Here is a 12,165-nt window from a genome sequence, read left to right on the forward strand (position 1 = left end):
TAGAAAAAAAAACAAAAAAAAACAATTAGTATTTTAGAATTTGTATTTTTTTATGTTTAACCATTTTATGTGGCTACAATTATTTCTGTCACAAATCTTTTCCCAGTCTCTCAATTTCATCAAGGAAGAAGTCCATGTCTGCTTGGGAAATCAGGGGGGAAAAAACAGTTATGCGGAAAAAGTTGACCCTGTCTCCAAGAGGTTGGTAGCCGACCATCATAGTGCCTTGCTTCATCATGCGTTCCTTGATTACTGGAGCAACCTATTCATAAAAAACAAACAAACAATTATACCATTTATAACTAGAATTAATTTTAAAAAAAAGAACGCTTTTCATTGTTACAACAAGCTAAAGCTACATTTTTACACAGATGTGTATAAATTACTTTAGGGGAAATATTTACTCAGAAATATCAAAACATAATAATGTCAGTTTTCAGCCATGTCCCTGAAAGAGAAATTTACCTTAGCCAGTTTGCTCTGATAGTCAGCATTTTTTTCCTTCCCTCTCAGACTCGGTGGAATGAACCAAAAGCACACATTCACAAACTCTGGCTGTGCACGGGGGACATTTTTAACATAGAGTATAGCAAGTAAAAAAACAACAACACCATATTAATATATATTGTTTTCTTTAAATGTGAACTTACCTCTCTCAGAAGTTGGAACCCATCTCTTTTCTTCATTTGATCCACTAAATACCTGTTTCAAAATAACAAGTCTTTTAAATGCCATATAATTCAATACTTTGAAGTTTTGTAAGAAACTGCCAACAAGAAGAAAGATTTGTTTTTAGTGTATTAATTATAGTCTTACAAGTATTTAATTAACTTTTTTAAGTTTTGGAGAAAATGGGTGCTCAAAATTTAATTTACTAAAATAAATGACAGACAGTGGGAAGATCTATGGTTCACCTCTATTTCGGGTAATAATTGATGCTGATGTGGAAAACATTTGGTTTCTTTGACAAACCAAATATTAGTCAGGTTTGATGTTTTATTATTAAAAATCTTGAGCACAGATGCAACAAAACATGTAAGGATTTAGCTAAAAGCTTAGACAAATCAGACACTGTTTCCCACCTCATGCAGTTTTCTGCTCCTTTACTGCAATCTGTTGGTCAAAAGCAGTGTGCACTAAAACAAAGCTGCTAAAATGGTTGGACTGCTACACTTTAAACCATAAGAAAACCCAGAACCATGTTTTTCAATTGTTTTTTATTTTATTTTAATTTGTTAGAACAACACAAGTATTGTAGATATCATGGTTTGTTTGTCTGTTTTAAAATATCTTGACTACACTTTATTGAAGGCTTTTTTTTCATGTAATTTAAACTTCCACCAAGGGATTCATCTTCTTAATTAGCTTATGATGTAAATGGTCCCATGTGCACAATCATATGCTAAAGGATTATCATCCAAAATAAACAACAAACTAGATAATTTAAACAATAAAAGCCCTAAAAGAATATATATTTACTGATAAAAAAAAGTGCAGAGTAAATTATTTATCCATGTCCTTGTGATCAGTTGCCATGACTGCTTGGTTTTATTTAAAATATCAGAATACTAAAAAAATACAAAAAAATCTCTAAAACATTATATTATTAGCTATATTATTTTTATTATTTGCAAGAATGCATTATTTACTTCTTTGACAAAACAAAAAGGAAGGACCAGAAAATAAACAGATATACAGTAAAATCATTCATATACTTCACTGCAGGAGTAGGCTACTCAGAAAAAGGAGAGGCTTTATATTTTCTTTCTTTCTTTTTTTTTTTCATACCTTGCATGGAGAAAGGCTTTGTCTACACGCTGTTCCAATCCAGTAGAGCCGATGGCTTTCCACATCAGCCACAGCTTCAGACAGTCAACTTTGCGGCTGCACTGCAAAGACTTATCCCCGATGTCCAGATTCACATCGTAAAATTTGTCTTGCTGGAACAGATATGCTGCATTTGCACTGTGGCACTTCTTCAGTAAGTTCTGCGGAAAAGAAAATAAAAAATTACGAAAACTTCAATACAGACATTTTTAGAAAAATATAAAATGAGGTATAAATCAAACCGTGGTATCCTTAAGGAGCAAAACAGAGCACTGCAGGCCAGCAACCAGCATCTTGTGTGGATTCCAGGCTACTGAGTTTGCTCTAGTGACAAATGGATATAAACAGAATAACACACACGGGCCCACAGAGCTTACCTGCAGACATAACTGACCTTTATCACATTGTACAAATAAGAAATCACAAACTAAACCTTAAACAAAGAATTAGGTATATCAAGTAAATCAATACCTGTGAACTCCTTCCATCAGATGTCTGTGTTTCTTGGAAAACAGCACACTTCCTCCCCAGGCAGCCTGAGACAAGTGACGAAACAACAAGAAGGATAGAAATACACTCAGTACAAAAAAAAATAGTGAAGCACTTGAAATATCTTCAACGACTTCAACATGAAGTATTTTCCCATAAAGACTCACGTCAACGTGCAGCCACAGCTTGTGTTTGTCACAAACATCAGCTATGCGATCCAGCGGATCAAAAGCCCCCTGCACTGTAGTGCCTGCGGTGCAGCTCACAAGGAAAGGCACACTACCCTGGTAGAAGGAAAGACTTTTTGATTATGCTTTGCAAACCTTTCATACCAAATAAACTATTGCACATATTGTCCCATCACAACCATAAAGTCTAATGTATTCTTAAGACCTTTGATAGACCAACACAAAGCAGTAAATAATTATGACCAGGTGGAAATGCACAGATGCACGATTAAACAAAATCCAAAGCAACCAATTACCTACAGTTGTTATGAAATATTTAAAACAAGAACTTTGGACATCAAAGGACAACATGAAGACCAGGGATCTTTTCAGGTGGTTTAGAGAAAGAGCTGTGGTAAGGTTCAGAGCAGTTTTTTTTTTTTTTTTTAAACCCAAACATCTCCAGCTTTGAATATCTTCTAGAGCTTAGTTAAATCAATCATCTAAAAATCTAAATGACAGGTCACTAAATCAGAGCAGCCACAAGGCCAATCGTAACTCTGGAGGAGAAAATAATTGGATACACAATCTGTCATTCACAACCACCAAAGAAAAAGATGAATTGATCAGTTGAGACCAAAACTAAACTTTTTTGAAATTCAATGGTTTATATAGAGCAGAGGTAACTATGAAATATGGATCTGGCAACATAATGCTGTGGGGACAGTTTTTATCAAATGGGTTGATAAAAACTGGTCAAAGTAGATGGTAAGATAGACTGGGCCAAACACAGGGCAATCCCAGAACAGAACTTAAAGGTATAGGGGAGGAACTTCGTGACTTTTTGAAAAGACCCGCCCTCTTCACTTGAAACAAAAAAAATGCACATGTACAACCCTGTACCCCTCCAGAGAGGAAACACCTATTAAACGTGTGTTAGAGCATTAATGAGCCCATTTCTCCTCCTGCACCCTCCATTTAAAAGTTGCTGCTTGCATTGCTCATACAAGCTTACTCTCCTTAAGAAGATTTGCAATTTTTCCACTACTGTATGTCAGACTCTCCACGGGTAAGTGAAAATGGGGATGAGCACATTATGTAAACATATCACCAGAATGATTGACAATTAGGATGACTGCTTACTTTGATGTTCCACCTGGAAAAAGAACACCCTCCACTATACCTTAATTCACTTTTTTAAGACTGTAGTCAGGCAAAGCTATAATCAAAGTATGTGTAAGAATGGCCAAGTCAAAGTCCAAGCCTACATCCAAAAGATAATCTGTGGCACAATCTGGAAATCACTGTTCACAGGAATTCTCCATCAAATCTGACTGAGGCAGAACTGTTCTCAAAAGACCAAACATGCCTCTCATCCAGGTCATAGTCATTACAAAAAAGTAAAAAACAAAACAAACCACTGAGTCAGAGTTAGTGTTAAGTTCAAAGCTTTACATAGTAGTCCAACAACTTGTTTTGGCTTAGAAAACATCCAAATTGAACCAATTGGTCCAGTCGATTGTTTTTGTTTTGTTTTGTTTTTTTGAATTACTTGATCATCTCCCTACCCTAGAAACATGTTTAAAACAAACCTGCTGCTGCAGCAAAAGATAAACATACAAAGTACTCAAAGTCAAAAATTACAAATGCACGTCACTCTTCTAAGATTTTTATTTGTTGAAAAATAAGAAAATCATCTGTCTTTTACTTTCAATTTCAATCATGCACGAAAAATGTTTTGGTCCATCATGAAGTAGTGGTGAAAACTTATGCAGCACACTTTATCTTAGACATACACTGTTATATTGCATAATTGAAACATCAGTTTATCTGAACAAAGACAGACCAAACTTCAGTACATTTACCTGAGATTTTGAAAGCTCTATTTTTTCATCCAGGTCTTCTGGAATCATGTGACCTCTGGGGTGAATTTAAACACATTGATAAGGACAGAAAAAGAGTGAGGTAATCATTTTATTTTAGTTATTAGAATCTATAAGAAATTGGCCTAAAAGTGTGAAGACTGTATTTGCGTTGAATAAACTCTGTGATTATGGCAGGAAATTTCTAAAGAATAGTTTATGTAAAAAAAAAAATAATTACCCATCATCCACTTTCACCAAGATGACATTATCCATTCCCAAACCCAGAAACGCAGCACCCTTCTTTACAGAGTAATGGCTCTAAAAAACATGGCAGGCCGTAAAATATTTGGACAGGAATCTAAACAGGAATACTGCAAAGCAGGACAAATATTTGGAAGACAGACACACTTTTCTAAGCAAGTTCAAGCTTCTGCCTGTACTGAACTTCTGAAAAATCTGAGTTTTATGGATTTTTCTCAGAATTTACTGGCTTAGTTTTATAGTAGCGAAGATTAACCAGAGTCACATAGTCAGTGCCAAAGTAAAACAAACAAACAAAAATAACAAATTACTTTTTTCTCTTGTTAAAGCCAGCCGATTTTGACAAAGCAAAGTCTAAACAAAGAAAATATATTTTGTCTTGCTTCTAGCTTATGGTGGGAGATTTTCATTCTGAACATAAAGCATATTTCATCATCTCAGTCATACAGGGCTAAACGGTCCCTCATACCTCCGGTGATGTAAAGACGGTCAGTCGCGGGAGACTCCACAGGCCCTGGCTTTTAACCTCTGGGTAGAGTCTGTAGCGTGCAAGGTTCATGGCGTAATTGTTTGAGGTGGATCCTCCAGGGCAGAAAAGGCCGTCCCCTTCTGTCCAGCCCACCAGCTTACGGAGCCCTCTGAGCACCTCAGCCTCCATCAATATAAAGACTGGTGCAACTTCATAGGTGAAGCTGTAGATTACAATCACAGAGTCTGATCATTTGTCTTATAATTTATCTAATCTGAAAAGGAGCAAAGTGATTGCAGAAGGGAGGAAATAAATAGTGTAATTAGCTCCATTCTATCATTCTTTCTTCAGTCTTATGAAAATTTACCTATGAAATGAAAATGAAATTATACCTATGTGAGGAGATCATAACTGACTACCAAAAAATGAGTTTGGAAAGAAAAAAATACAGAAATGATGATGCAGCTCATCAAAATAAAATGAAAACAATTCATAGGAATTTAATCTGGTGCTACACAGAACTGGATTTGGATAATCCTGGGAAATCTCTGGCCACAAGGGAGCAGGATGAAACCTGATGTAGAATGATTTCCTCCTTTTTATAATAAATATAATCTCAAAATTGAAAAGTAATGTTATTCTGTAATAGAAATCCCTCTGTTACTGAAGCACACATCCTAAAACCAATAAAGCTTTATTCTCAGAAACACTTTACATTTCTTAATAAAATCAGTGTTTTATATTCTGTATTTCAAAATGGACAAACATAAAGTAGATAAAATATTTGGCCATCACAAAGAATACAAAAAAAAAAAAAAAGATATAGCAGTGTTGTCGTTCTTCCACACACGTCTTTATATGAAGTCCAGAAAGGTTCATATAAAGAGAAGGTCTCATCTCAACATAGGATCCTCATCCTCATTTCTGCTGCCAAACATGGATTGAAGCCAATTTGAAAGGGATTTTCTTATGTTTTCTCATTGCCAGTCTTCATTAATGGCCATATCTGGGGTGTTTTACCTCTCCAGTTAATACTTCCACCTGAGCTGTAGATATCTGCTAATCCTCCAGAGTAAGTGGAATAGGTGGTTTGCTTTTGTCAAAATCTTTCCATTTTCAAATTTTTGATGGAACACCGCTCTTCCAGTGTTTTATATTGTTTCATAACCTAAACATGTTTACGGTGTTATAACCCAAGCCTACTTTAAATGTCAACATGGAGAGATTACTCTCCAAGATTTGTGCAGGAAACCAAATTTAAGGTATCAGAATAAAATGGGCTGAATATATTTTACATCAGACTTTTCAGTATTAGTTTTTGTTCCTCCGTGAAATACTTATTCCCATAACAAGCTGGATCTTTTCTCAAGGTTTATTCACAACATGTTACTGTTTAACCAAAGTGTCTGTAATTTGTTTTGACTCTGTCTACTTTCCATTACTTTAAGTAAGGGAAACAAACCCTGTCCAGATCAGAACAAGGCTGATTACCATGCAATAAGAGCTATATGGTGTCTTAAATGCCGGGTGAAATCCATTGATCTTCATTTATTTAAATGGCCTGAATAGTTGAATATTTTTCCCCCACAAAAATATTTATGTACTATTGTTTGTTGGACTATCCCAAAAGATCTTAATAAAATCCACTGATGTTTGTTTTGGATCTTGATAAAAATGTGAATGAAACCAGGAAACTCATTAAACTCTTTGAAGATAGAGCACACATGAAGCCAATACATTTCTGATTTTGGAAGGGAAGGACTCTGAGGTCGTAAAGCTTACTATCTATCACCATATCCTTAAAATACCCCCACAGATTATCTGTTATGTAAAACTTTTGAGCATAGCTCATCCAAAGTTAACGCAATCACCAATCAGAAGAACGTAATGGTGAAATGGAAAAAATAAATAATCTGACAGGAGAAAGAGTAGTTTCAGTCGTAGCAGTATTTTCTGTCTCTTACAGATTAGTGTTGAGGGCTTCAGAGAGGAAACGTCCAGCCAAAGAATGATAGTCAACGCCACCGTACTGCTGATTGAAGAAACGTGGATGACCTGTAAAGACAGTCAAACACCCCCAACAGAGTCAATGAAAATGATGATAAGCGGTTTTGTTTTTCTTCCAGATCTTACTTGTTTTAATGCTGTACTTTGCAACATCTTTCACTCTCTGTAGGACTCTTTCCTGGGGCTCGCCGTTCTCTCTCAGCTCCAGGTCCAGCAGCAGGGCTAACTCCTCGGGCTCTTTCCATTCACACACCTGCATCAGGGATACAGAAAATAAGAATTTTAGATTCAGAACAGCAGCTGTAATCTGACAGGAGGTATTTCTGGTGCTTTGCTTTCTAGAGACCTTCTCCTTGACATCTGTGCCTTTGCAGAGCACCTCCTCCACAATAATTTTAAAGGCTTCATGAAGGAAGAGTTGTCCCTCTGTGTGGTTAATCAGAGGATCGCTCAGGTCACCAATGGTTGGTTCCATCATCTGTCCGTCTGCTGTTAAAACAGTTGCAAAGATTTAATACAAAGAAAAACAGACAGATGCTTTACTTACAGGGAAATTGAGATATTTTTGCCATAATTAGATTCAGTAAGCTGGCAAACCTCTGCTACTGCTGTGAATTGTGCAAGCAGAAAGAAAAGAGAATCCTTCTAAGATGCAAAGGTGAAAAACAATGAAGGAGGAACTAAACCTTTGTCCCATAGTGAAAGTTAATCAATTATGTGTGAAACTAGTCAGGAGAGAGGGAGAAACAGTTGAGTTCAGTGACTTATTACATGTCTGCCATATGAGAAATCTAATCACGCTTTGTGTGAATTTTTCATGAACAAAGTCCGGTTTTAATTGATTCTCATCAGTTCACAACCACATGTGATTTAACTGTCAGATAACATTTCACATTAAAAATGAAAAAGACAGCTACTTAAGTTAATTGAATTCCACTTATGCATTTTAAATGAATGAAATTTCAAGATTGTAGCATACTGTGTCTACTTAAAGTCAGCCCTGCTAAAGATGCATAAAAAAACACTTAAATTAACTCTATTTTTATTTTGCATATATGTATTTGGCTAGTTGACGTTCATATCATGTTGATTTTTTTTTTTCTTTCAGAACAAAATCAGTGGGGCTCTACGATTATTGCTGTTGCAGTACTTTAGTCAGTAGTGCAGCACATAGTCTTCTGTGAGATTTCACAAGACTGAAACAAAGCATTGAATATTTGCCTGTTTCTCTTTAAAAGGTGATCTCTTATGCATCTTATCTTTAGCTCACCAGTAATTTCCTGTAGAATTTAGGTCTGATAGGTCTTGGGTTTTGATCTATTTGAAGCATTTCTGTGCAGATTTTGCAAAATATTTAAGTCATTACACTCTTTAAAGACCATCAATGATCAATTTGTTAGTTTATTGATGATGCAAAGTAAAAAAGTGTATTTCTTGAAGCCATGTACTCAAACAAGCTGTCTAGGAATCCCCAGGATTAAAGGAGGCCCATTTCATCACAGGTCTGTCTCGGTACATATCAGTTGGTATGAAGTGCATATTTTTTTACTTATTTGTCCTTTAAAGGTGCTACAGAACTAGAATGCTTTTGGCCAAAAAACAAAAGCAATTTTAGCCTCATCTTTAAAGCAGTCTAAGCAAAATTCTCAGTCAAAATATTTAAGGAAGAATGGACCTTTTTAATAGTATCACCTCTAAACAACCATCTAGACAACAGCAGGTATGTGAGACAGCCTTAACAGATCAAGAAATAATCTTCCTTTATCTTGCACTGATCATAGTGATCAGACAATTGTTATCAGATAGAAAGATTTAAGAAGGTACTGAACATTTTAATAATCCAAAAACAGTAAAGCATTCTTACGACACATTAATTTTACATTTGTAAAGGGTTGCAACAATTAGGTCACCAATAATTTCTTTAGACTATAAGGTCTAGGGTTTCCACAAAACTAGATAAGTAAAACATAAGTTTTTCAACATTAAGTTCTATTAAAATGTTTCTTAAGACTTAAACTTAACTTAAATATGAAAAAAACAAATAAAAAGAAATTCTAAATTATAATCACTAATACTCTGAGCATGAGAAAATTAACAAAAGTTAAAATTTATTACCGTACATTATTTTCAAGTCGTTACAAAAATACATACAAAAATAGAGGATTTATTTCCACTCTAAATTCAAGTTTCTTTTAACAGTAAATAATAAAAAAGGTCAAAACAATCAAATCAACAATCAAAGCTCCTTTTCTTTTTTTGATTCAAAATAGAACTCAAATTTTTAGAACTCAAATTTTGTAAACACATATGCACAATTGGTTCCTGATGTTTGAAAGTCAAATCTTAGCATTGTTATGTATTATTATTATTATTAGTATGTACTGAGAAACTCAGCAGAAAAACATTTCCAATTAAAAATATCTGGTGTCTCTTGTTGGAAAAGATATTAGTCATTCTCCAACAGGAAGTCAATGCTCTCAGAAGGCACGCCTAAGTCATTCTGACTCAGGAGGGAATGCAGGTAAGCAGCAGTGGCTTCTTCTCTCTTCTGATTGCGCCAGTATCGGAGCATGGCAAAGACTCGTTCCACATGGATTCTTGTCTCCTCTTCAAACTGTTCCAACCTCACAGACGGGATGTCCAGAGCTAGTCTGCCGATCTCCCTCCAGGAACTGCCAATACCCCGAGCCACCTTCATCAGCTGCTTCTCCGTAACCTTACAACAGCCTGTGAAACAACAGGCAGATATTTCAGAAGTTGCTCTGACTGAAAGAGGGCATACATTTAACTGGAAAGTGACTCACCATTGGGGCGGACCTTTTTAGTTGGAATTTGATCTTCTGATTCAGACTCTTGAACTTGTAAATAAAGGAATAAAGGACATGTTCGTATTTAGCATGAAATCACCATTTATTGAAACATTTTAAAGCACAGAAGCGTTTAATTTGCTTTGTACCTGATAGCGGCGTTTTGACATGCAGATCTTTAACAAAAGCAAGCATAGGAAAAGTCTCCTGCATGTCCTGTTCCTGCAGTAGGTCCAGCATTCCTCGTGCTGCTTTAGGTCCTCTCAGGATAACATGATCCAAAAGGTCTCGCACTTTTTCACTAGGAACGCGACATGATTTAATCCGCTCGTAGCCTTGATCAGAAGGTAGATCACAAGAATGTGCAGACTGCAGGACAAAATCTGCATCCGAACTGAGAATCTTTATCAGCTTCGCCTTGTGGCGTTTTAGAAGCTGAACTACATCTGCAGCTTCCTCCGCCATGACTGAATGATCTCTTGGATAAACAATGGAAGAAATGCAACGTTAGATTATTATTTACCAGAAACAATCAAAGACTGTAGAGTTTCAACGAATAGAAAATGCTCCAAATGCTAGCTAACCCTCTCTTTAAGAAACAGATTAAAGGGATATTCCGCTAGTTTTAACCAGTTTTTGATACCTCTGTTTCTAACCAGTTTAAATTCTAAATTATTTAAAACTATAAATCTTGAACACCTTATTTTTACTTATGGCAGAATCTATGAAATGCAGTTTATTTTGTGATTTTTTAAATATTTGTCATCATTGAAACTCAAAAAATATTTTAAATCAGGTCCTGCAATCTTTAAAGTCTTACAATCATTATTTTTTTCTCAATTTATGTTGTTTTTAAAGTCCTGTTTACATTTTGCACATTTTTAAAAGTAAAACGCATCACATTTGAACTCACCAATCAATCTCCAGCCTTATTTGCATCAACAGCATTGGGACATATTTTATGTGCACTAATCTTCTGTTTTCAAGGGATTTTCACAGCTTTTACTTTGCTAACATGTGTTTTTTTATTAACAAACTCAGAGACAAGATGAATATGAGCTTATTAGATGCTTTATTATCATGCTGTTAATGTTTGCATTTGATTAAAACATTATTTTAAAATGATATATTTTGCAGATTATATCATTAACATTAATGTAGAATAATCCCATCCTGCTTGAGTTGTCAGATTGAGGCAGATTTGGTCCTGTGCAAACTCGCTTTAAACTTAAAACCTTTGTGTCTTTCTTGAGATTTTATCTATGTAATAAAGGTTTGTAAGCTGTTTTATAGAAACTTGACAAGCATCTAGTTTTTTTTTTATCCAACCCAGGATAATCCAACCTGTCATTAATGTCTAGTAATCATTAAATTATGTAGATATAATGTTGATAAACAAAAAAAAGCTTCTTTATTTTTTTTTTTAAAGTCATTTAATAAAGTTTTTTTTTTTTTAACATTTCTAAAGAATTTTACATATCACTATTTTATAGTATGTCAGTGCAGGCTAGATTATTTTAATCCATGTTTGCTTTTAGTAGTTTTACCCCCTTGAAATGCTCTCTTGATGAAAGAAACAAAACAAAAACCCACAATAAATCGCCTAAAACCCTATAACTCTGTGTCTGGGATGCGTAATCCTGTTTTTGTCAATAATTTCTGGAGCAGATCGGAGTCCACAGGAAATGAGGGGTTACTTCTTTCCCACCATGTATCGGATCTTAAACTGTGACTAAAATGGATGCCAACCTCAGCTTGGAGCGATCCTGTTTATGCTTTTGGTCTCAATTGTTTTCACACTCTGATCCCGATAATGAGAAAACAATCAACGCTTATCTGCACACATCCTTACCATTAACCTTCACAACAGCAGCACTCGAAGCGGAGGGAAAAGAGGAGAAGAAACTTCGTCCTTCTCGCTACTTCCTCCTCCTTGTTCCTCTGCAGCCTCTAAAAAGTAGCATTTGTTTGAATGAGTGTGCTCTTTGTCTCCATCTAACGGACTAATCGTGTAACTGCAGCAACCTGAGAGGGGTTGCTGCCACCTAGTGGAGAAGATTATACATTACAGGTAATCTCAAAGTAGGACTCAGGAAATCCTTTATGCTTTCCCAAACACTAGTTAACAATAAATAAATAAGATCCGTCTATCTATCTAGTGTATAAACTGCTAGCCTTTTTATAGTATAGTACATTAGGATTCAAGCAGCTGTTTTTATATCATATATTGGTGGTGTAAGCTAGATATGCTGACCTTTTGAAATTATACTTGT

General features: G+C 35.3%; 1 protein-coding gene across 2 annotated transcripts; it reads right to left on the reverse strand.

Annotated features, from left to right (window-relative positions):
• Positions 1-12: 12 nt before the first annotated feature.
• Positions 13-11,869, reverse strand: LOC107091399 (cysteine sulfinic acid decarboxylase-like). Of its 2 annotated transcripts, none has more exons than XM_015385295.1 (14): positions 7,683-7,990; positions 7,432-7,574; positions 7,212-7,338; positions 7,043-7,133; positions 5,079-5,301; positions 4,587-4,666; positions 4,349-4,403; positions 2,484-2,600; positions 2,299-2,363; positions 2,070-2,151; positions 1,789-1,988; positions 651-702; positions 466-555; positions 13-262 (listed from the first exon to the last, which is right to left on the reverse strand). In XM_015385295.1, the coding sequence occupies exons 1-14, from the start codon at positions 7,780-7,782 to the stop codon at positions 89-91; spliced, it is 1,599 nt and encodes a 532-aa protein (XP_015240781.1). In that variant the 5' UTR covers positions 7,783-7,990; the 3' UTR covers positions 13-88. The 2 variants fall into 2 exon arrangements, with proteins under 2 accessions (XP_015240781.1, XP_015240792.1); XM_015385306.1 differs by lacking the exon at positions 7,683-7,990 and adding an exon at positions 11,745-11,869 and having other exon boundaries at positions 14-262.
• Positions 11,870-12,165: the final 296 nt, after the last annotated feature.

This window comes from Cyprinodon variegatus, unplaced genomic scaffold (genome assembly GCF_000732505.1).
Source record: "Cyprinodon variegatus isolate N-32 unplaced genomic scaffold, C_variegatus-1.0 Scaffold16, whole genome shotgun sequence".
NCBI lineage: Eukaryota > Metazoa > Chordata > Actinopteri > Cyprinodontiformes > Cyprinodontidae > Cyprinodon > Cyprinodon variegatus.